At 42.3% G+C, this 24,363-nt stretch overlaps 1 protein-coding gene across 9 annotated transcripts in view; it reads left to right on the top strand.

Moving 5' to 3' along the window:
- The window catches only part of ZNF462 (zinc finger protein 462), a 151,794-nt gene that overhangs the window by 70,532 nt on the left and 56,899 nt on the right, over positions 1–24,363 (top strand). For 5 of the 9 annotated variants that reach the window (XR_011977253.1, XM_072655271.1, XM_072655251.1 and 2 more), the window contains exons 3-7: positions 208–5,834; positions 6,560–6,724; positions 8,668–8,771; positions 11,062–11,180; positions 19,746–19,937. Coding sequence is in view for 8 of the 9 variants with exons in the window: in XM_072655271.1 (XP_072511372.1) it covers positions 208–5,834; positions 6,560–6,724; positions 8,668–8,771; positions 11,062–11,180; positions 19,746–19,937 (6,207 nt within the window). In the remaining variant the exon portion in view is untranslated. Of the gene's footprint in view, positions 1–207; positions 5,835–6,559; positions 6,725–8,667; positions 8,772–10,377; positions 11,181–19,745; positions 19,938–24,363 lie in introns of those variants that run through there. The other 4 variants (XM_072655290.1, XM_072655283.1, XM_072655307.1 and 1 more) reach the window with 3 other exon arrangements.

Raw genomic sequence — 24,363 nt, 5'->3', positions numbered from 1 at the left:
ATTCATCATAAGAAGGTGGCCAACTAGGTGTGAGTTGTCACAGACACTCACAAAAGACTTTCCTAATTCTTAGAGGGCTGGTGACCTTTATCACTTGAGAGAGTTGCATAAGAAAGAAATCACAGATCCTTGAAGTAGGGCTTTGATTCCGTGATGGGATTTCTTATTGTTTCCTTTTTTTCTCCTTGTCTCCCCCTTTTCCTTTAGGTCAAAATGCAGCATTGGGGACTGGAGGTTACTATGGTCACAGCCCAGGATATTATGGCCAGCACATCTCCCCTCATCCCAAGCCAACAAACAAGTTTTTTCAGTGCAAGTTCTGCGTTCGTTACTTCAGGTCAAAAAACCTCCTCATAGAGCACACTAGAAAAGTCCATGGTGCACAAGCTGGTGGAAATTCACTTGGGCCCTCTGCCACCGGATCCTTAAATTATAACATCATGATGCATGAAGGATTTGGAAAGGTTTTCTCTTGCCAGTTTTGTACCTACAAGTCACCAAGGAGGGCAAGAATCATCAAGCATCAGAAGATGTATCACAAAAATAACCTGAAAGAGACCTCTGCTCCCCCAACCACACCCCCTTCATTGTCTGATCCTGTGGCTGCATCAGTCCCAGTACAAGATCCCTGCAAAGAACTTCCGGCTGAAGTGGTAGAACGCAGTATCTTGGAATCCATGGTTAAACCCTTGACCAAGTCAAGGGGCAACTTTTGCTGTGAATGGTGTAGCTATCAGACCCCTCGTCGAGAACGCTGGTGTGACCATATGATGAAGAAGCATCGGAGCATGGTCAAAATACTATCCACTTTGAGGCAGCAACAAGAAGGAACCAGTCTACCTGATGTTCAGAAGAATTCTCCGAGTCCTGTCCCAAATTCCAGTTATGTATCCATGAATGCTACAAGCCACGAGATGCCCAATGCCAATGTTTCTAGTTTCAGAGGCTCTATGGGCAACTCCCTCATTAGATCCAGTTCCTCTCCAGCTTCTAAATATTCTCCCGTGTCTTATCCTCCAATAAAACCTAAGTCACCTCACAATTCTGGCCTAGTTAACTTGCCTGAGAGATCCCGTTATGGAATGGCTGACATGACAAATTCTTCCACTGACCTGGAAACTAACAGCATGTTAAATGATTCTAGTTCTGATGAAGAATTAAATGAAATAGACAGTGAGAATGGCTTGAATTCTATGGATCACCAGACCTCAGGAATGTCTGCAGAACAACTGATGGGATCTGATGGGAACAAATTATTGGAAACAAAGGGGATACCTTTTAGAAGATACATGAATAGGTTCCAGTGCCCTTTTTGTCCTTTCCTTACCATGCATCGACGTAGCATCTCCCGCCATATTGAAAACATCCACTTGTCTGGAAAGACAGCCATCTACAAATGTGATGAATGTCCGTTTACTTGCAAGAGTTCGTTAAAACTTGGAGCTCATAAACAGTGTCACACAGGTACGACATCTGATTGGGATGCTGTCAGTTCCCAAGGCGAAAGCATTTCTGCCTCCCTTAATGAAGGCCCGATGTCTTATGAAAGTGCAAATATGAATGGCAGGAAGACAGGAGTCATGCTGGAGACCCTGCAGCAGCAGCAGCAGCAGCAGCAACAGCAACAACTTCAGCAGTCCCAGCCGCAGCAGCCGCAGCAGGCACAACCGCAGCAGCAGCCCCCCTTGCCACAGCCGCAGCAGCAGCAGCTGCCACAGCCCCCGCCACCACCGCCACCACCCCCGCCACCACCTCCACCAACCCAGTCCCAACCTCAGCATCCTTACAAATGTACCATGTGTAATTATTCCACGACAACTCTGAAAGGGCTCCGGGTCCATCAGCAGCACAAACATTCATTCTGTGACAACTTGCCAAAATATGAGGGGCAGCCCTCAGGTATACCATTGGAAAGTGAGACAGATGGCCACACCTCTTCCAGCAACACTGTGAAGAAAAGTCAGACCTCAATTCTTGGCCTGTCCTCCAAGAATAACTTTGTTGCTAAGGTTCCTAGGAAGATTTCAAATGATTTCCCTCTAGATTTATCACCGGTAAAGAAGAGAACAAGAATTGATGAGATAGCCAGCAACCTGCAGAGCAAAATTAACCAAACCAAGCAGCAAGATGCCGTGATCAATGTCGAAGATGATGAAGAGGAAGAGGAAGAGAACGAAGTAGAGATCGAGGTGGAGTTAGACAGAGAAGAGGAGCCCACTGAATCCATGATGGATGTTCCAAGTTCTTTTGCAGCTCAACAGATATGGGCGAGAGAGAGCAGTAATCCTCAGAAAGAATCTAACTTCAGAAATGTGGCACATGATTATAATGCCACCAATGGGGCGGAGATTGAGCTGACTCTCTCTGAAGATGAAGAGGATTATTACTGCTCCTCAGTTACCATGAAAGATCACCAAGGTTCAAATACAGCTCTCCTCAACAACCAGCCCAGTATATATGGCGCTGATCACAACAATGAAAGTGCAGAATTCAGTGACTCTGGGAGGCTTTACTATTGTAAACACTGTGACTTCAGCAACAAGTCTGCCCGAAGCGTCAGCACCCACTACCAACGGATGCACCCATACATTAAATTCAGTTTTCGATACATCTTGGATCCCAACGATCACAGTGCAGTGTACCGATGCCTTGAATGCTACATCGATTACACCAATTTTGAAGATCTTCAGCAACATTATGGTGAACATCATCCTGAAGCAATGAATGTACTCAACTTCGATCATTCGGATTTAATCTATAGATGCCGTTTCTGTTCTTACACGAGCCCGAATGTTAGAAGCCTGATGCCACATTACCAAAGAATGCATCCAACTGTTAAAATTAACAATGCCATGATATTCTCCAGCTATGTGGTGGAACAGCAAGAGGGACTGAATGCTGAGTCCCAGACCCTGAGGGAGATTCTGAATTCTGCTCCCAAAAATATGGCCACTTCTACCCCTGTGGCTCGTGGGGGTGGTGTGCCAACTGCATTTAGTAAGAACACTCCTTCAAAGACTTTCACTACAGAATGTGAAAATCAGAAAGACCCTTCGGTCAACAGTGTTGTTGTTTATGACTGTGATGTGTGTTCGTTTGCGAGCCCGAACATGCATTCCGTACTGGTTCATTATCAGAAGAAACACCCTGAAGAAAAGGCTTCCTACTTTAGAATCCAGAAAACCATGCGCGTGGTGTCTGTGGACAGGGGCTCTGCCCTTTCTCAGCTATCCTTTGAGGTGGGTGCTCCAATATCTCCCAAAATGCCCAACATGGCTTCCCCACCCCCCCCACAACCCCCACCATCAGACCTCAGCACTGAGCTTTACTACTGCAAACACTGTTCCTACAGCAATCGGTCAGTTGTGGGGGTGCTTGTCCATTACCAGAAAAGACATCCAGAAATTAAGGTCACTGCCAAATATATCAGACAGGCCCCTCCTACAGCAGCAATGATGAGAGGGGCCGAGGTGCCCCATGGTGCTCCACGGCCACCTGTCCCCATGCAAAGATTGAACCGAGGCAGCTCAGAGAGAGATGTTCCTCCTGTGGAGAATGAGATGTTCTTTTGTCAGCACTGTGATTATGGGAACCGGACGGTCAAAGGAGTGCTCATTCATTATCAGAAGAAGCACCGAGACTTCAAGGCCAACGCGGATGTCATCCGACAGCACACGGCCACTATCCGGAGCCTCTGTGACCGCGGTCAGAAGAAGTCTGGTGGCTGTATGCTTGTCCCTTCCTCAGGTTCAGAACGGGAGAAAGCGAAACTCCGAGCTCTGAAGTGCAGGCAGTGTTCTTACACCTCTCCTTACTTCTATGCACTGAGGAAGCACATCAAGAAAGACCACCCCAGCCTCAAGGCCACAGTTACTTCCATTTTGAGATGGGCATTTCTAGACGGCTTAATCGAAGCTGGCTATCACTGTGAATGGTGTATTTATTCGCACACAGAGCCCAGCGGTTTGCTTCTGCATTACCAAAGGAGGCATCCCGAGCATTATGTTGACTATACCTACATGGCAACGAAGCTCTGGGCAGGGCCAGATCCATCCCCTCCTTCCCTTACGATGACCGCTGAAGCCAAAACCTACAAGTGCAGGGACTGCATCTTTGAAGCCTCTTCCATTTGGGATATCACCAATCACTATCAAGCTTTCCACCCTTGGGCCATGAATGGTGACGAGTCCGTCTTGCTGGATATCATCAAAGAGAAAGATGCTGCTGAGAAAATCATCACGTCTGAAGAGATATCCAGCCAGATCAATTGTGAAAATAAGATGATCTCCCCACTTGCTGATCAAGATGCCGAATGCACAGAGGATGCCAGGCTTTCCCCAGAAAAAAGCATCCAGTTGACCTCAGCTAACCCTGCCATATCCTCCACCCCCTATCAATGCACCGTGTGTCAGTCTGAGTATAATAACTTACACGGTCTTCTCACCCATTATGGCAAGAAACATCCAGGCATGAAGGTGAAAGCCGCAGACTTTGCCCAGGACATAGACATCAACCCTGGCGCTGTTTACAAGTGTAGACACTGTCCGTACATCAACACCCGCATCCACGGTGTCCTCACCCACTATCAGAAGAGACATCCATCCATCAAGGTGACTGCAGAAGATTTCGTGCATGACGTGGAACAGTCTGCCGACCTGACCCAGGCCGAAGTGGAGGAGACCAGCAGGATTTTCAAGCAAGGGTACGGTGCTTACAGGTGCAAACTCTGCCCTTACACTCATGGTACTTTGGAGAAGCTCAAGATCCACTATGAGAAGTACCACAACCAGCCGGAGTTTGATGTGTTTGCCCAGAGTCCCCCTAAGGTAGCTGTCACCCTGGAGCCCGAGATGCCAGCGGCAGAAGTCAGCCCCTCCCAAGTCCCCGCTGCTGACGAAGAAATAACAGAAGTGTCCATGCCCGCTTCCCATTTCTCTGCTTCCCACCTGGTCTCCCACACCGTGTTCCGGTGCCAGCTCTGCAAATACTTCTGCTCCACGAGGAAAGGGATAGCCCGACACTATCGAATCAAGCACAACAATGTCCGCGCCCAGCCGGAGGGGAAGAACAACCTGTTCAAATGTGCTTTGTGTTCCTACACCAACCCCATCCGGAAGGGTCTGGCAGCCCACTACCAGAAGCGGCACGACATTGATGCCTACTACACCCACTGCTTGGCAGCCTCTAGGACGGTGAGTGACAAACCAAGTAAGGTGATCATCCCCTCTCCTCCCAAGGACGACTCCCCTCAACTGAGTGAAGAGCTGAGGAGGGCAGTGGAGAAAAAAAAGTGTTCCCTCTGTTCCTTCCAGTCCTTCAGCAAGAAAGGCATCGTGTCCCATTACATGAAGCGTCACCCTGGGGTGTTCCCTAAGAAGCAGCATGCTAGCAAGCTGGGGGGTTACTTCACCGCCGTCTATGCCGACGAGAATGAAAAGCCAGCCCTGTTGGAGGAGGAGCAGCCCGAGTTTGAGAGGTCGGAGCTGGAGACCACCGAGGCTCAGGAAATGGAGTGGTTGCCTTTCCGATGCATCAAGTGTTTCAAGCTGTCCTTCAGCACCGCGGAGCTGCTGTGCATGCATTACACCGAGCACCACAGCAAGGACCTGAAGAGGGACTTCGTCATCCTGGGGAATGGCACTCGCTCTCTGGGCTCCGCCTTTCAGTGTAAGCACTGTGATAGTAGACTGCAAAGTATGGCAGAATTGACCTCACACTTGAACAGTCACAATGAGGAATTCCAGAAGCGTGCCAAACGTCAGGAGAGGAGGAAACAGCTTTTGAGCAAGCAGAAATATGCAGATGGTGCTTTTGCAGATTTCAAACAAGAGAGGGTAAGGATATGTTTTGATTCCCCTTCCCCCAGGAGGCTCCTCATTACTAGTGCCCACATGCACTTCATTGGCAGCCAAAACTGCTACAGGCTTACTAGTGACTTAGCATGCCAGGGAGCTCAATAAGTCAATTAAACATTTCAAGCTTGATGATGTCCCCATCTCTGTGCCTTACCCCTCTCTGCGTCCCCATCCCTCTCCCTCAGAATCCTCCCAAGGCTCCCTGGGAGGTTTTTGTTGATTTCTATTTATTTCTTTCTGCCAAGTAACCTCCTTATCTGAAACCTAATTACACACAGCTTTCTATCGTAAGGCAATTGTGGGCTGCCTCTTGATTTCATTAGCACTCCTCAGCCATGTCTTGGTCATCCCTTTTCGATGTAAGATATGAATTTAACTTCTCGACTGGTAGTTCACCAAGAAGATCACTAATGCTGTACTTAGGCCGTGTCTCAGCTGCACAGTTAGCATTGGTTTGAATCAGGTAACTTGGTGGCCGTGAAGACGCTTCTGCAGAGAAATATCCTCCTACTCCCTTCCATTCAAGTTGGAAAGTATGTTGAATCCAGACACCTTATGTCGTGCCTTGACTCTTATAAATTCAGTAGGTATCCCTTGATGTAAAAATGCTAATCTGCTTTAAAAATACACCAGTAATGACAAGAGTAATTGGCAGAAAATGTGAGAGAGCTCAGAATACTGATGCTACCAATGTATTTTGCCAGCCTTTTGGTCACTTAGAAGAAATGCCAAAGATCAAGGAGAGGAAAGTTGTGGGATACAAATGTAAGTTCTGCGTGGAAGTGCACCCAACGCTCCGCGCCATCTGCAATCACCTCCGCAAGCACGTCCAGTACGGGAATGTCCCTTCAGTGTCAGCTGCCGTGAAGGTGAGAACTCTTGGAAAGTTCTGGATGAGCATTCTTGTGTGTGAGCGAGTCTAGTTACTTATTAACTGCGTTGCTAAGTAAGAGCTTCTTCAAGTTTGAGAATGCAGCTATTCTCATGTTATGATGGGATTTCATGGTGAGTTGCAGTTATTCGTCCCACAGGTGCAGAGAAAGAAGGATTTTATTTTTAATCTTGTAACTGATTCCATTATCTAATACTGTCCCCTCCCATACTGCCAGGCAGTTAGTTCTGTGGAAGACGAAAGGTCTGGTTCTTGGAATGGCAGGTTCTGGGTCACCTCTTTGCCTGGATCTGATGCATATTGGTATATGCACAATTGTTTCTTCTTCTAAGATGCCCAAGCTTTTAGGATGAACAAATCAGAGATACCGTCATTATCATCATCATCATCGTCGTCGTCGTCTTCATCATCATCATCATCACTGCCATCATTGTCCTCCCATCACTTACCATCTTGTCCTCTTCTGGCTGAGAGTGCAGAGTCTTTTTCTTAGAGATGCATCATTATGCTTTTATACTCTTGGCAGCAGGAGGTTCTTGAGAATTAATACATCTGTGATAGAAAGTCTTCCATTCACTGTTGGCCTGCTCTTTATCTTTTTTCTTATCCCTGAAGAGTGACTCTATGTCCTTCCTCTGTCCTTCCCTTTGCCCCTACACTTCTACTGCATTTGCTTTTGAATAACACGATCCTAATTAATTGCTTCTAATTTTAAAGTAGTTGTCATTCCAGGTTGGGGCACTTAGCTTCTAGGATATCGGCATGTACTTTGTCATTAATCTTTTATGTTCGCTGGGCAGCAGGAAAACTTGCTCCTGCGTCTTCATGTCTTCCCCAGGACCCTGCTTCTTATCTTGCTTCTTCTATAAAGTTGACATCAGCAAAAAGCTTCTGTACCATTCTTCTGAAGACTGAGACCATTTTTATATGGACAGAACTCCAGCAAGCCCAGGAGGCTCACCATCTGGAAAGAGCAAATTCTTCCATACTAAGTGCCCCAGCCTTGTTCTGCAGGGAGGTCCTCCTTATAAAACAACAGTTCATCTTTCATTTTCTTTTCCGAGCACCAGCCCCAGAGCTAGTTAGTTAGATAGATCTGACTCTTAAATATGGATGACTTACAAACAGACTAAAGAGCTACAAGATCTTCCATAATTCTTCCAGTTGGGAAATGGTTTGTGTTTACAGCATAGACAATAGGATTTCTCTCTAAGGAGACGTTTTCTTTGCTTTTTTCACGATGGCACAGATATTCTTGTACAATAAGAACAGTTTCCTAATGTTTGCCTCATTACCACTTCTTTCTTGAGCTCCACTTAAAAGAGCTGTAGATACACACACTTTTCACATAAGCTTGAAATGTATACTAGTTTAGACAGGAACATATGTAACTTTATTTTTTTTTTTTTTAGAGTGGGCAAGAAATGAGGTGAGGGCCTCCTGCTTTCATCAGGTTTATTAATATGCTCCAGAGCACTTTTCTCACACATTTTTGAAGGTAACAGAAACACATCAAGCTTGTTTTCCTAGAGACTCCACAGCATGAAGAGATACCATTTGGGGCTCCTTTCCAAATGGAGCTGGAAATGTAGGGGAAAACTGCTTGGGTAATAAAGCTGATGAATTGGAGAGTGAAAGGAAAGGAAGACAAACTTGAGGAGACACCGATGGAAATTTATTTTGTTGGTGGGGCGTGTGTATGTGTGTGTGTGTGCGCGTGTGTGTGGTTTTATTTTTTAGCAGGAGGCTGAAGAGTCTTCAAACTTATTTCTGGACGGCTTGATGGAAGCCAAAGATACCAGCGGGTTGCTGGACCAGGTGGATGGTGAACACTGCTTAGTAGATGGAATGTTGGAAGATGAAACCCGGCCGGGGGGATACCATTGTAGTCAATGTGACCGAGTCCTGATGTCCATGCAGGGGCTGCGTTCTCATGAAAGGAGCCATTTGGCATTGGCCATGTTTACCCGGGAGGACAAGTACAGCTGCCAGTACTGTTCCTTTGTCTCTGCTTTCAGGCACAAGTAAGTTCTTCTCTTTAAGGGGAGTTAATAGCTGACGGGGAGGCTGGAGGCTTTGTAGCATGTGGGAAATGAGATGTTAGGAGAATTTGCCACTTGATAGAAGTATGCCTTCATCCAAAGATCCAAGAACTAAATATGAAAGCAAATTTGCATTTGGGGAAGGAAGGAAAAAGGAAATCGGCCTGTGTGGTGAGATATCTGTATTTTGGCCCTCTACAAGAATCGCAAAAGTTACCTACGTGGACCTTGGGCAAGATACTTTCCTACTCTGGCCTTATTCACTTACTTCATCTATACAATGAGAGGCTTGGCCTAGATAGATTACAAGGTGATACCATCCATCACAACTTTGAGTCATAGCCTTAGAGAGGATCAGTGCTAACAGGGACCTTAGACTCCCCTCTTTGAACCCCCTCATTTTATAATGAGACTAAGGTCCAGAAAGTTGAGTGATTCGCCCAAGATTACTGAAATGAGTTAATGGCAAAGCCAGAACGAGACCTATATCTTTTTATTCTTGAGTTAAATTCCAGCCTTAGATATCTACTAGCTGTGTGATCTTGGACAAGTTATTTCACATCTATTTGCCTCACTTTCCTCAACTATAAAATGGGGATAATCATATCTCACAGGGTTGTTATGAGGATCAAATGAGAGAATATGTGTAAAGTGCTTAGCACAATGTTTGGCATGTAGTGGATGCTTAATAAATGCTTTCTTCCTTTCTTTGCTGAGTGCAGGACTCTTTCCACTGTACCTTGAGGTTGGAGTTTGAGGATCGCAGAGCAGGTCATGTTCTATAGTTTGCCCTAGGCCAAATAGCTAATTGTCTCATCAAAGATCATCTCCTGGATCTAGAACAGGCAGGAACTTTGATATTCCACTAAGCTCATTTTATAGATGAGGACCCTGGAGCCTAGAGATGGTCAGTGACTTGCCCTAGGACACACAGTTCTAAGTGACAGAGCTAATATTTGAATCCTGGGCTTGAGTCCAAATCCAGAGCCCTTTACATTATTCCTCTCTCTCCCATGGGTAGGAAGTAGGCAGGATTACTAGTCAGTATTGCATTCTGATATGCATGTGCTGCTTGGAAGAATTATAAATGATGTTTATTCTTATGTCAGTAAGAAGAAATGAAATTATGGGGTGCTTGTTAAAGGCCATAAAGTGACACTTGGCAGCTATCAGTAGGCAGGAGGAGGCCGTGTTTCTTCTGGGGTTGCACGGTACCCTATATCACATGGTGCTTGGGAGTGAGGGAGGAAAGCTTATAACCTCATAACTCTACTAACAGATTCTAACCAATGTGAGCTAGCCTTTCAGGGCACAAGCATGAAGGATTGTGAGCAGTTCTATTATAAATAGCAGCCTGCTTAAATAGTAAGCAGATTCATTCCCATATCAGCGATTTAGAATGGGGTTTCGTTCGGGGAGGTACTGACACAAATTAGTGCTCTGCATACCTTATTTATTTGCTAGATTTATTATTTTCCCTAGACCAGTAATTGTGATGTTGTACTGTGGGTCCTTTATAATGAAATCATTTCTGTATAAAATGTCTCTGCGAAGACTGATGTACAATAAATCTGGTTGTGTTTATCAGGTCATATTCACTGTAATGTGTTAAGGTACTGAAGGAGATGGCCAAGCTTCTGGATATCTCATTGTCCTCCCTTAAAGACTTTCGTGTTGTGTCCCAGCATTAGCGCAGACCCTGGGCACAAAGACAGAGGATGGGTAAATGACTTTCAAATCGGGGACAATGGGAAAACCCCTCCCTCCCCACTCTAGTCTCCATGCTCAAACTGTGGATTTTCTATCAGCCATTTCAAACTAAAGCATTTCTCAAATTCCCATTCTCCTTTCAAATGTTGATGGACTGACAAATGTACCATACATAACTCATGCAGGAGATGGGAAATCTGGGCTCCCGTCTGATTTTCCTTGATGCGCTAACCTCTCCTGAAGAGGTTTTCCTATTGTGTATCAGGGAAAATAAAAGCGAGGCTCTGCCACGGTATCCTCCTAATGCCACCTCCCTCGTTCCCTCAAAAAGTTTCCCTTCTGCTTTTGCTCCCTTCTGAACAGATAAGCCACTGGACATTCCCCTCCTTCTCCAGTCTGTTGTTTGTGGGGGCCACCATTGGAGAGTAACAAGCAGTGGTTGGAACAGCTTGTAAATGGGTCTCCTTGAAAAAGGGTAATGAGAAAATATAGCATGTAATGTTTAGTGGCAGCTGACAGTTTTTAATCCTATTATTTCCTTTTCTGCCTCCTCCACACAAAGCCTGGATCGCCATATGCAAACTCATCACGGACACCATAAACCGTTTCGCTGCAAACTCTGCTCCTTCAAATCCTCCTATAATAGCCGACTGAAAACTCATATACTCAAAGCTCATGCTGGTAAGGTTTTGAAGACAATAGATCTCACTCATTTTGCATGCTCGTAGTAGGTGCTCAACAAATGCTTGTTGAATTGAATTGTTTGTTGTATTTATTAAGTTTCAAATTTGACTTAAAAAAGAATTATCTTTAGTCTCATTATGTTTGCTTTCTTTTTTATCCTAAAAAAAGCTAAAGCTCACAAACCACAGAGGCACAACTTCTTTTAGCCTTATATGGAATGAATTAGTCCAATCTTTAGTCAAGAGAAGAACTTCTCTAAAAGACCCACCTTGTACCTCTGGAGAAAGCAAGGCAGAAAGAGAATTGGGTCCAGAATCACAGGACCTAAACATGATTCATAAAAGCTGGGTTTTTGCGCTGATTACCTCTGGGACCTTAGAAAAGTGATTGCCCCTCTCTGGGTCTCAGTTTTCCCTTCTGTCCATGGAGGAGGCTGGATTATGAGATCTCTAAGTTTCCTCCCAGTTGTAAGTTTTATGATACTATAAAGTGCTGAGAATTTTCATATATACTGGAAATACTCATCATAAGGGAAGTTCTAAGAACAAAGGGAAACCCAGTTGGTTAAAAAATCCCAAATTAAAAAAAACAAAAACATTCTTATGTTCCTAGACACAGTAAGATGAAACTGACAGGAAAGAACATTTTGTGTCACTGGTGAAAGGGAACAGAGAACACTGGAGCAGGTAGGGGATCCAGCCATCCAAAAAGGGTTCTCTTACTCAGAGAAGAAAAACCATCCGAGTTATTACAATACAGATTTATGACTGTGGGGAAAGTTTCATGGGTCTCTAAACCTTAGCAAGTCTCTGTAAGGTCCCATTTCAGACAGATACCTTTTAAGGGTATGATTTTGGGAGGTTAACCAGGGGTGGGGTACATCTGACCCTCTAGGTCCTCAAGTGCAGTCCTTTGGAATCCAAGTTTAATTTCACCAAAGGGCTGCACTTGAGGACTTAGAGGGCCTTGAGGCCACAAGTTCCTCACTCCTGGTAGAGGAAAAGGGGAATTAAAAAGGGAAAGACTGAAGGTAGATTGGAGGAGGTTCCATTCAGTGCTCCCATGGGAAATCAGATCTCTTTCACTTAATACTCAATCTAATGAACTTCCAAAAGAGATCCTTCTTACTTATCTATAGCCACAATACTGTGAATCCTTAGAACTCTAGACCTTAAGCAGAGGTAGGTCTGATGGGTTGTGTGATCAGAGAAGCAAGTCCTTTGAGTTTCATGTTCCGTGTCTGTAGAATGCAGATGATAATGCACTTGCTATCTCACATTGTTGTGAAGAAATTGATAGGTAATCCATAAAATATACATATCCATGTGAAGGGCTGTAATTTTTGGTAGTAGCAGTGATCTGTTCATTAGATGGGAAATTGTCTGGAAAGGTCCAGTTCTGTAGTCTGTGAAGTAATGTGATATGGTAGGAAAAGTATGGGGTTAGAAACCAAGGGAAGTGAGTTCTATTTCCAACTGTGTAACCTTGGGATAATTCAGTTTTATTCCCTGGGTCTCAGCTTACTGAACTATAAAATGGTGATAATAACAATCATACATATCTTTCGAGGAAAGTATTTGGTAAATATATATTTTTTATACATGTGTGTATTGTTCTCATTTAATCATTCAGTTGTATCTGAATTTTTGTGACCGCATTTAGGGTTTTCTTGGCAAAGACACTAGAGTGGTTTGCCCTTTCTTTGTCCAGATCATTTTATAGATGAGAAACTGAGGTACACAAGGTTAAGTGACTTGCTCAGGATCACCTAGCTAGTAATTTTCTGAGGCCAGATTTGAACTCAGGAAGATGAGTCTTCCTGAATCCAGGCCTAGCACTCCAGTCACTGGGCCACCTACCTTCCTCTATATAATACATCCATAAAAACAGGGGGAGAGAGAGACAGAAAGAGAGACAGAGAGGCAGAGACAGACAGACAGAGAGAATACTCACATTATATAGTAGTAGTATTGCTTAAATGAAAGACTGTAGGCCCAAAGTAATGAGACCCAAAAGAATGGACTTCTAGCTCCCGTTACATGACCTTGGGGAAGTCACGTCTCTTCTTTGGAAGGATTTGGCCAAGACGATGATGTCTGAGGCTCTTTCCAGCAGTGATACTTCTTTGAACATATGATTTCCTATGTCTGCTTCCACTCTGCCTTGTTCAGTAACAGCTGTTCTCAAGGCCATTAGGTAGTACTATCATCTTAGATGGTAGTAACTGAGGATTCTAGCATGTGGTGGACATATGGCAGCGGTTCAGCCACCCCCTTTCCCTTATTTTCTTGGGCAACAGGGAAAGTGAACTGTGGAATTAGAATAGTGTGGTTTTTAAAAAGCCTGCAGAATTTAGAATTGGAAAGGATCATAGGGCTAGCTAGTCTAACTAGTTCTATATAGGATTTCCTTTTACAGTGCTCCCCATTAAATGGTTGTCTACTCTGGAACATTCTTGTGAACCGATATTCCTGATCATTGTTCCAGGAAAAACATTACAAACTGAAAACATCACAAAGAAAGAACATCTCCCAATGTCCTCCTCCCACAGCACCTTTACTCTACACAGAACATCAAATACAGAATAATGACAGTTCTAAAATAGTAGCCTATGGTTTTATCTTCCAAAAGTTTTCACTGAATTGTGAATCAAGAGACCTGGGTTCACATCCCATCTCTGCCACTTGCTATCTCTCTGACACAGGTCAAGACAGTGACTTCATTCCCTGGGTCTCACTTTCTTCATCTATGAAATAAAAGGGCTGGACTAAATGATCTTGAGTTTCCTTCTTGTTCTAAGTTTATGATCCTGGGGTCCCAAAGATCTAGTTTAAAACTAGGATACTCATCAGTTCTCTTAGCATCTTGGAACCAGTAAACAGTAACAGAATCAAAATGGCGGCAGAAAGAATAGAACGGTGGAGTAGATTGCTACTGCTACTGTCCAAAACACACCTATATTGTGTTTCTATATTGCAAATATTTCAGCGAACAGCAGGACAGCAGAATGGAGATTGGGTGGGACTTTTAGTCACGATAGTTAAAGTCCTACCCCTGTCTGATGCTTAGCTTGTGTGGCCATGAGAAAATCACTTCACTTCTCAGACACTGTAGGAAAAATGAGTCCCAATCACAGATCTTTGATAGAAAGCTTTTAGTATCTGTCCTCACGTTAACCCTTTCTCTTACCTATAAGGCACAGCTGTGTTTATCATTTAGAACTCTATCTGAACAGTCAAACAACAGGCATGTTTCACAGTTACTGAAAACTAATGCAGATCCCACAGGATGGTCCCCCCACTGAAAGGCTCTAAATTAATTCCAGACTGCAAGGTTTAATGCAGTCATTGGAATGCTCACTTCTTATAAAACTAGTAGCCAAGAGAGAAGTCAGCATCCAGCTTGGGTCACTGAAACTTTATTATAAGCTAAGACTGAGGTTCATTTATCAATTTCCATCTGTTACCTACCATATCATGTTGACCATCAGTAACTATAATATCTCACATTTCTGATGTATTTCAAGGTTTACAAGGTGTTTTCCTCACTATAAACCCAAGATGTAGGCTATGTGTATATTATTTTTTTAGTCACTAAATAGATGAAAAAACAGAGGTTCACAAAAGTGTCTACTGTGGTCACACAGTTAGTACTTACCAAAACTAGCATATAGACAATAAGTCTCTTGACTTCATATCCAGGGTATTTTCCACCACGCCAACAGTACATGGGGTTGGTTGCATCACTGATGGACAGGGCCTCTAATATATATTGTGATATTCTTTCTGGGGAATTTTTGTTTCCCCTTCTTTCAGTCAAGTTGACCTGATATGTTTTTTCTATGTCATTTTCCTAGCACTTGTTCATCTGATCAACAAACATTTTTTCATGCCTTACTGTTACAAAGCCATGTGCTAAGTGATTGAGATGTAAAGGTGAAAAAAGATATGGGCCTGGACCTCAAGGAGCTTTTACTAGATTGTTATTGTACCAAAACCACACATATAAACGTACAAGTTAAGATGAAGAATACACATAGGAGAAGACAAAACAAGAGGAGGGGAGCAGAAGAACTTGGTTTAGGTAGGGGTCCAGGGGAAAATCAAGGAAGGCCTCACAAAAGAGTTGTCACTTGAGCTAGAGTCTCAGGGGTGGGGAACCTGTGACCAAGAAGCCACATGTGGCCCTCTAGCTCCTCAAGTGTGGTCCTTTCAGACCACAGGTTCCCCATCCCTGAGCTAGACCTTGAAGGAAGAACAAAATGATGGCACCCTAGATTTATTTCTAAAAAGCAACTTAGGGGTCCTCAAATCTAATCCCCTCTTTTTATAAATGAGAAAACAGATTGAGAGAAGTTGTAATCACATAGCTAATGGTCCCATAGCTAATATTTGAGTTGGGATTTGAACTCAGGAATCTCTTTTATAGATCTTGGGGCAGCTGGGTGGCAGAATGGATAAAGTTTCAGGCCTGGAGTCAGTTATTCCTGAGTTCAAATCTTGCCTCAGACACTTACTGGATGGGTAACTTGGGCAAATCACTTAACCCTGTTTACCTCAGTTTCCTTTTTTGTTAAATGAGTTGCAGAAGGAAATGGCAAACTCCAGTATCTTTGCCAGAAAAAATGGGGTCACAAAGAGTTGGACATGACTGAAACGAGTAAACAATAACAGATCTCTTCCAGATATGGGGAATAAATGCATAAAGGTGGAAGAAGGGAGAGTAATTTGAAATAATGGTTAATAGCATAGTTTGGTTGGAATATAGAATGTGACCATGGAGGACCTTGAAAGAAGAGGTGAAGCTTATATTTTATCTCACAGATAATGGAGAACAGTCCCAAAATTTTGATCCAGGAGTGGTGTGATCAGACATATCCATTAGGAAGATTACACTTGCAGCACTGTAAAAAATGGGACAGCAAGGGAAGGAGAAACTAAAGGCAGGAAGACTAGAGCTGTAGTTTAGGATTTAGGAGACTAGGGCAGTGGTCAAGGCAAGAAATAATGAGAACCTCTGTAAGAATGGTGACATTGGACAGATGAGAGATAAATTTTAGAGGTAAAATTGTCAGTGTCATCAGGATTTGGCAGCTGTTTGGATGGAGGCTGTGGACAAAAGGGAAAAGTCAAAGACTGAAGCCTGAGTAAGTGAGGGGACAGCAGGAAACATCTTTTTATTTTGTCTTTCTATTCTCCAGACCCAACACAGTGCCTGGCACATAGTAAATACTTAATAAATGCTTATTGGATTGGATGGTGATGCTGTCAACAAAAATGGGAATTTAGGAAGAGAGAAAAATTTTTTTAAAAGAAATTTAGGCAGGGGATAAGATTCAGAGTTCAATTTTGAAGGTGTTGAGTTTCTAAGATAGCATATTGGCATCTCCAGGAACGTAAACGGTCGCCCTTAGGCCCAGAGCCACTCATTCTCCCACCCATGTAAGTGGCAGTTTATTCAATTGGAGCCCCTTCTGTGGTGAGTAGTTCCCATAGGCAACAGCCTTGTCAAAAGTACTTTTTTTCCACTGGGAACCAGTTAAATGATTGAACTTGTTGAAAGGAGTTAAAAAAGAGTTCGTGAGGCCTCACATTGACTCCAGGGCACTGAGTTAAATTTATATGCTTGAAACTGACTTAGGCTGTTGTTTTGTGCTTTTCTGATGGAGAGAAGTGATACTCCGCAGAACAAGGAACCGGCTTCTTCTTGGATAATAACAAATCAACAAGCATTTATTAAGTGCGTTCTATGTGCCAGGCCCTGTGCTAAGCACTGGATGATGAGAGCAGGTTCCCCAGAATTAAAACCTCTGCCTTTGAGAATGGATTGAATTACAGTATTCTCATGTGATCCTTTGAAACCTCTGGGGTGATGTTGTCTGTGGAGGCTGGAGTGTTCAGGCACTCAGTTCTGGGCAGCCCATTTTAGGAAGGCCCCCGGTAAGCTGGAGTGTGTTTACAGGAGGATGCCCAAAATGGTGAGGGTGCTGGGAATCCAGGCATAGAATGATACCTGAGGATACCGATCCTGGAGAAGAGAAGACATGGTGGAGATAGGATCACTGCCCTAAAATACCTGAAGGATTTTGATATAGAAGAGGTAGAAGACTGCTTTGGCTTGCTTTGAGGTTTCAGAACGAAGGTCAGATGGTTGAAGTTACAGTGAGACAAATTTTAGCCCAGCATCAAGAAAAACTTCCTAACAATTAGAGTTGTCCATAACTGGAATAAACTGCCTTATCAGTGGAAGTATTCAAACAGAATCATTTGTTAGGAATATTGTTACCAGGGGTGAGGAACCTGCAGCTTCAAGGTCATATGTGACCCTCTAGGTCCTCAAGTGTGGCCCTTTGACTGAATCCATACTTCACAGGAAAATTTGATTTATTCAGCCCATAGAATGCTGTATATATTTTAGGACACCTTTGTGGTTCAAAATATGTAGAAACATTCCAGGAATTCACATGATAGAGACTCTGAGAAACTGAACAAATAGAAAAATAGATTTTAGGGAAGAATGTTTAGCTTGGTCAATCAGTATCTTAATAATAACTTAAGACCTTCAGATAAGTGAAGGATATTGAAGTATTGAAAAGGAAGACTGGTGATTTGATATGGTAAAAATAAATCCAGTTTGTTCTGTGAAGTTTGATTCAGTCAAAGGGCCACACTTGAGGAACTAGAGGACCACATGTGGCCTTGAGGACACGTTCCCCACTCCAGTGACAGAACTCACACTTTAGGTAGTAGTGATTGGGCCAAATGGCCTCTGAGTTTCTTTCCACCTCTGAGATTCTCTGATTCTAAGATTTTGAGCCTAGGCAAAATATTTTTTCTGCCAATTAAACAAAAGTTTGGCAAAGCTGAGTAGCCTAGACTAGACGTTTCTCTGGTTGTGCTGTTGAAGTCAACTCATCAGTATTCAAAGCATCCGTGCAAATGTTAATTTGTGTGAAAACTAAAAGATTAACCTAGCAGAGCAAGAATGTTGGTATTAATCTCATTGACACACCATTATGCTACCCCTTAATTTGGGAAGACCTGGCAAGAATTGTCTAGGTCAGTAAATAAGCTGTTGAGTGAATTATATACTCAAATAAGATAATATAGGCAAAGTGCTTTGCAAGCCTTAAATGCTACATAAATATTAGTTATGATGATGACTTTGAATGCTAACTAGCTATGTGACTCTAGACCAGTCACTTAACCCAATTTGCCTCAGTTTCCTCATCTGTAAAATGAGCTGGAGAAGGAAATGGAAAACCACTCCAACATCTTTGCCAAGAAAAACCCAAATGGGGTTATGTAGAGTCAGATGTGACTGAAATGAATAAACAACAAAAAAGATGGTAGATGGAGTACTGGAGTTACAGTGGGGAAGACCTAAGTTAAGTCCTACACTAGCTGTTTGACCCTGGTCAGTTGACACTCACTACCTGTTTGACCTTGGGCAAGTCACTTAACCCCAATTGCCTCATCTTGGGTCATCTCCAGTCATCCTGATGACTATCTGGTCACTGGATGCAGATGGCTGTGGAGGAGAAGGGAGGCTGGTGACCTGCACAGCCCTCCCTCACTCAAAACAAAGTCAAGTGCAAGTCATGTCATCATGTCTCTGATGGCATGGTCTTCTTTGACAACGAAAGATGAACACACACACAAATGGGAGGCTCAAATGAGCTATAGTGTATGAAGTGCTTTATAAACCTTAAGGCGCCATATGAATGTCAACTATTTTCACAGATCTTTTGGGATTCACCTGACTTAAAAGTTCTTGTATGTTTACAATATCACCTGACTACTTCCTAGGTACAAACCATAGCATCCTTTCAAGTCTTTCCTGGAATCACCTTGATTTTTGCCTTGGTGTGCCAGAAGGGGTGTTTCAGTGGTGAGGATCAGGGAAAATGAAGCAAGGCTGGAAAACTTAGACTTACTCCGGATGCTGAAACCTTTTGACAGCTCCTGGATTACTGCCATTCTGGTACATGTGAGATACAAAAGCATCGTGGACTGATCAACAGTGAGATTTCTAGAATTCTCTAAGATATGGTCCATAGGTTAGAACACAGTAGAAGAATACGATGGGCTTTATGATTCCTTGTCACCAAGGAAAACATTGTAGATGCTCTGGATGAGAATTGATTATTGATGGTTTGATCCATGGTCCTCTCGTTCTACCCAAGTAGGAGAGGCTACCTACAGACAAGGAGAGGGAGATAGGGAGAAGTGTGAAAGGACTTGCTGAAGAAATCATATATAGTCTGGTCTAACTATCTATTCACTTCAGCACCAGAAATACGACATTTCAGTCCTGTTCCCTAAGCATCCTCCACTCTGCCCTCCAGCATGGAACATCAAAGAGCCAATGGAGTCTGTCCATGGGACCTTTTGGGTAGGGATGGTGGTACATGGGGTTTTATACTCTGCTAAAGTGGTTCATAGACCAGGGCGTTTGACAAGCACAGCTCTAAGATGAATGACTATGGTAATTATCTCCTCTTTGCTTTTCCCCTCCACTTCTCGCTTTTCTTGTCTCTTTTCTTACTGTCCCCTCTCCTAGGTGAACATGCCTACAGATGTTCCTGGTGCTCATTTTCCACCATGACAATCAGCCAGCTGAAAGAACACTCCCTTAAGATCCATGGAAAAGCCCTGACCCTCCCCAGACCACGCCTCGTCAGCCTTCTTTCCTCACATGCCCACCACTCCTCACAGAAAGCTGCCTCTACTGAAGAAGTAGAAGACTCCAATGGTAAAATGGGCTTCTGAGCCCCACTTCACCCCTTATCCAGATTGTGGGGCGGAGCTTAAAGGGGGAAGGGACCTTGCTGTGAATAATGCTTAGAGGAGGATACCCACCCCAAACTTACAGGTTTAGCTGGAGGAAGAAACTTGAGTAGATAACGGGGACAAGCGGAGTTTGAGGTTGGAATAAGAAGCAAATATTTATGTGAGTTTATGGTGCGATGTGACAAAAAAAAGAGTCAGACTGATACTATGTTGAGTGGTATATGTTGATATATAACATCTTGTGAAACAAATCACTAACAGGCCCTTTCTTCCTGATTTTAGGGAGGCAGCTCCCTATTATATATTTTATAATATATATTTTATTTTATATTTTTAAATGTATATATAATTTAAAATTTATATATTTAAAATATATATTTAATTTAAATTTATTTTTATTTTTTTTATTTAAACATATTTTTAAAATATATATTTTGTTTGTTTATTTTATAGTATATATTTTAGATTACCTTTGTGGTTTAAGATATGTTGAAAAATTCCAGGAATTCCAATGAGAAAGACTGAGAAACTGAAGAAGTTAAAAAAAATAGATTTTAGGGAAGAATGTTTAGCTTGGCCAGTCAGTATCTTAGGGATAACTTAAAACCTTCAGATATTTGAAGGATGTTGAAATACTGAAAAGGAATACCAGTGATTTGATATGGCAGAAAGAAATTGAAGTCTGATTTTTGGAAAGGGGATGTATGAGACTGTAGGAAAATTCCTTGAGTCCCAAGAAAAAACTCCCAGTGGAAGGTCCACCATTGTTTAGAGCATTACTATGGTTAGATTGGCCTTAACACTAAAATACAATGCTCTCTATAGTAGAATGCTCTATAAATGTTGTTCCCTGGCCTTCTGGGGTATGGAATAGAACTTCTTTGACTTTCAAGTTCCCATCTGATTTGCCTAGTATGGTGGTAGGAGAGGAAGGGAAAAACTTAGATTGTTTTAGGTGCGGGAAATTGAAATAAGAATACCTACTATGGTCTTAAGAAAAATTACAAATGTTTTCAAAATCAAATGGAACCAGTTTGATAGCATTAAGAAATTATCATATAATCCAAATGATATCAAAATAATCTTTATTCATAAGAATTATAGGGAGGTAGTTATAAGAGCAGTATTGAAAGTAAATGGAAAGTCTATTAGAATAGTTAACTCCTGTAACTGAAAGTACCTTTCGTTCGTTGTGACTGAGAAGCCAACAGAGGATCTCGGAAGGTTTCTTTTGCTTAGCACAGTCTTGTCATACAGTTTAACTTGTTGCTTGATTTTCCTACCTTGAAGCAGTTCCATTTAATAAAGAATGCTTCATTAGTGTTGTCATTATTTATAATTTGTTGAGTACTGACAGCATACTCAGTGTTGTTCAGAATGCAGGCGGAAACAAGGCCTTCCCCTGAAGGCTTAGAATCTAAAGGCTCAAGTGGAAACCTGTTAAGAGGAATACCTGAAGGTATGCAAAAAAAAAAAATTCTCATTTCATTGGACTGCAGCGATTTACCAGAGTAGTATTTATATCCTATAACTGAAAGGCATAACTTTTTATTTGTCCTGAGTTGTATGAGCATCACTCTTTACAAGGTTGTTAATTAAGTGGTTTCATCTGTCATGAAAACTGTATGCTGTGGAGCCATTGGGGACAAAATGAGTATGGCGATGATCTATCCAAGTGACATTCCCTCTGTGGACTGAGGAAAGATGGGCCTTGTCTTAGGAATTTCCCTGACTGTCATTCCTATTTTTTTTTTCTCCTTGGGGTAAGACACAGATGGAGATAGTAGTGACCGAGCTCAGCTAAATATTTTTTCCAGTAACTAACCTTGGGCCGAGGTATTGCAATTGAGTTAGTTAACTAAATTTCTTTGCCTCCACCAAGGGACAATAGTAATTGTGGCTAACGTTTATGTGGTGATATAAGGTTTGCAAAGTGCTTTTTTTTTTTCCAAACAATATATATTGCCTCACTTGATATGCAAGAACTCTTAGGGAAAAGCTATGTGGAAAAAATTCTAGGTCACAGGGTCTGAGTGCTGATTTTGGTTTACCCATTTCTACGGATCAGAGTTCTTGGGTGGAGGTCTTAGCCCCACAGGTTTTCTTTTGGAGTACAATGAAATTCAATGAAGCCTAGACTGAGTTAGGACCTTGGAGTTATTGTGATAATGAGGACTTCTCTATTTGTTTGGATCTCACAGGACTTGGGTAATATTCAGTGTGACACAGACCTGCTTTCAACCACAAGTAGTTTATTGGAATAGATAGAGAACTGGGTTAAAAAAGAGAACAAAGAGAATGTACATGAAAAGTGCTATTATGTTCACGGAGAAGGAACACTAAGTAGGGCCCACACAACGTTCAGCCAACTGAACTCTGCTGTTTTTAAGTATATAAATAACTTAAATGGAGGAACTAGAAATAATCTAGTTTAATTTGCTGATGACAGAAAATGGGATCAGAAGGTGAAAGTGAGCGAAGAAACAACATCAAATTAACTTGGATCCGTTTCATGAATGGGTAGTTAGATGGAATTATAATTAAATGTCAATAAATGAAATCCTATAGATCCATAACAAAGATTGGATGATGGTGCCTAAGGATGAAATTGGAGCACGACCATTTTGTTGGAAATCTTAGGAGTATGGAGAAACCCTAGAAAAGACCAAGACAGAAAGGAAAGTCAGTTTGTCAAGGAGAGAAAACTGCCTCTCTTATATGTTAGCCTGTGTGTGTGATACTCAAAATTGGGTCATATGTGCAATACTCAGAATAATTCCCTAGAGTACAAGCAATATGGAAATGTTATGGCGTTATTAGACACTATTGAGAAGGGTTCCAATACTGCGGATGTTAAGGATGCTAGAATATAAGAGCTAGTCATCTGTACCAGGTCCTAGATGGTGCTGATGGTATAAGTACATGTTCTGGCTCTCTGAGAGTTGTGGCTAAATGAATTAGGCTAGTAAACTCCTTCTATCCGTGCTGATAAATTAGCATACTGATCAGATCTCTCTCCCTGTGGTAGAAAGCATAACCTTAAAAATGCTCCTCCCCCCTCCAGTAAATGATTGTCCCTTGTACGTCAGTGGGAACGGGGCAAAGAATGAATCCAGAGAGAGAGGGAGATTTCGTTGATGTCGCCTATGTAGCACACCTGTTCTTTGGGTCAAATGAGGGCTTTGGAATTCAGAACTTTCAATCTGGCACATCTCACCCACAATAAATTTGTTTCTTTATTTGCCAATTGTGGGGAAAGAAGAGTAACGGCTGTGCAGTAGTGGTTCGGTGTGTAGAATAATGGGAAATGGTGTATAATTGATATTCTAAACAGTGCATTAAAAGAAAACAATAAGATTGTCAACAAAGGAACACACTTCTCTCTGTTCTGCGTGCAGGTATTCCTCCGTTCCTCTCCCTGTCATATCAAATAGGGAACTGTTTTACAGCCAGTTTTTTCATGTTTTTGCCTCTGTATTGGGAGAAACAGAACAAAATAAAACAAAATAGCACAAAGAAACTGGGACATCATGACGTAGCTACCAGATTCGTTTCAGTCTGAGTTTCACCCAATGCATAGGGCAGGGGGAGTTACCATTTTAAAAAGTTAGTTACTTATTTGATAGCAAGTCAACTCAGTTTGAAAGTTCTATCCAGAATTCTCAGAATTAAGAATTGTTATTTATTTTAATAGATTCTGCCTAGTTATGTCATATAGAATTCTGTAGTAGGAAATGATTTCCATGGGTCATTTTGGTCAGTATAAATTTTAAAAAATCAAATGCAGAAACTAAGTGCAAAATGAACATGGTGAATTGGGGATAGTTTCAGTTTATTCATGGTGGTACCAGAAAAGAAAGAAGTAGAAGTTAGTGTCCATGAGCCCCCATCAGCACCCCCCTGGGCTTTGCCTCAGAATGCTTCTTCAGGGAAACAGAGACACCTCTCTGTCCCAATTTTCCTGGTTTTATAATAGAGATCTTAATATATCTCACCCACCTACCTGAGAGAGGTCTTCGATGTTGTAGCCTAATGTTTGCATGGAAATTAAAACCTGTTAATGAAAGTTGTTCTTTTACAGTCTCCAAGCTGACTCCTCTGACTTGACTTTCAATCCCTTGCAGTTGCTAAGAAAACTCTCACAACACTGTCATTAACAACTTTTCTGGTCAAAGAGTGATCTCCTATCAAATCCAAAATCCTTTGTCTGACATTCACTGAAAACCCGCCACCAATTATACTTTGCTTTCATTCTCCAACCTGTCCTTGGAACATTAACATTTCATTTCTGATTATTAAAGGAACATTTATTAAGCACATACCCTATGCATGACACTGTGCTGGACATTAGGGGTACAGGAGGAAAGAAATAGTCCTCAGAGATATTG

Source organism: Notamacropus eugenii, chromosome 1 (genome assembly GCF_028372415.1).
Source record: "Notamacropus eugenii isolate mMacEug1 chromosome 1, mMacEug1.pri_v2, whole genome shotgun sequence".
NCBI classification, from domain to species: Eukaryota; Metazoa; Chordata; class Mammalia; order Diprotodontia; family Macropodidae; genus Notamacropus; species Notamacropus eugenii.
This window is presented reverse-complemented; position numbering and strand designations above follow the sequence as displayed.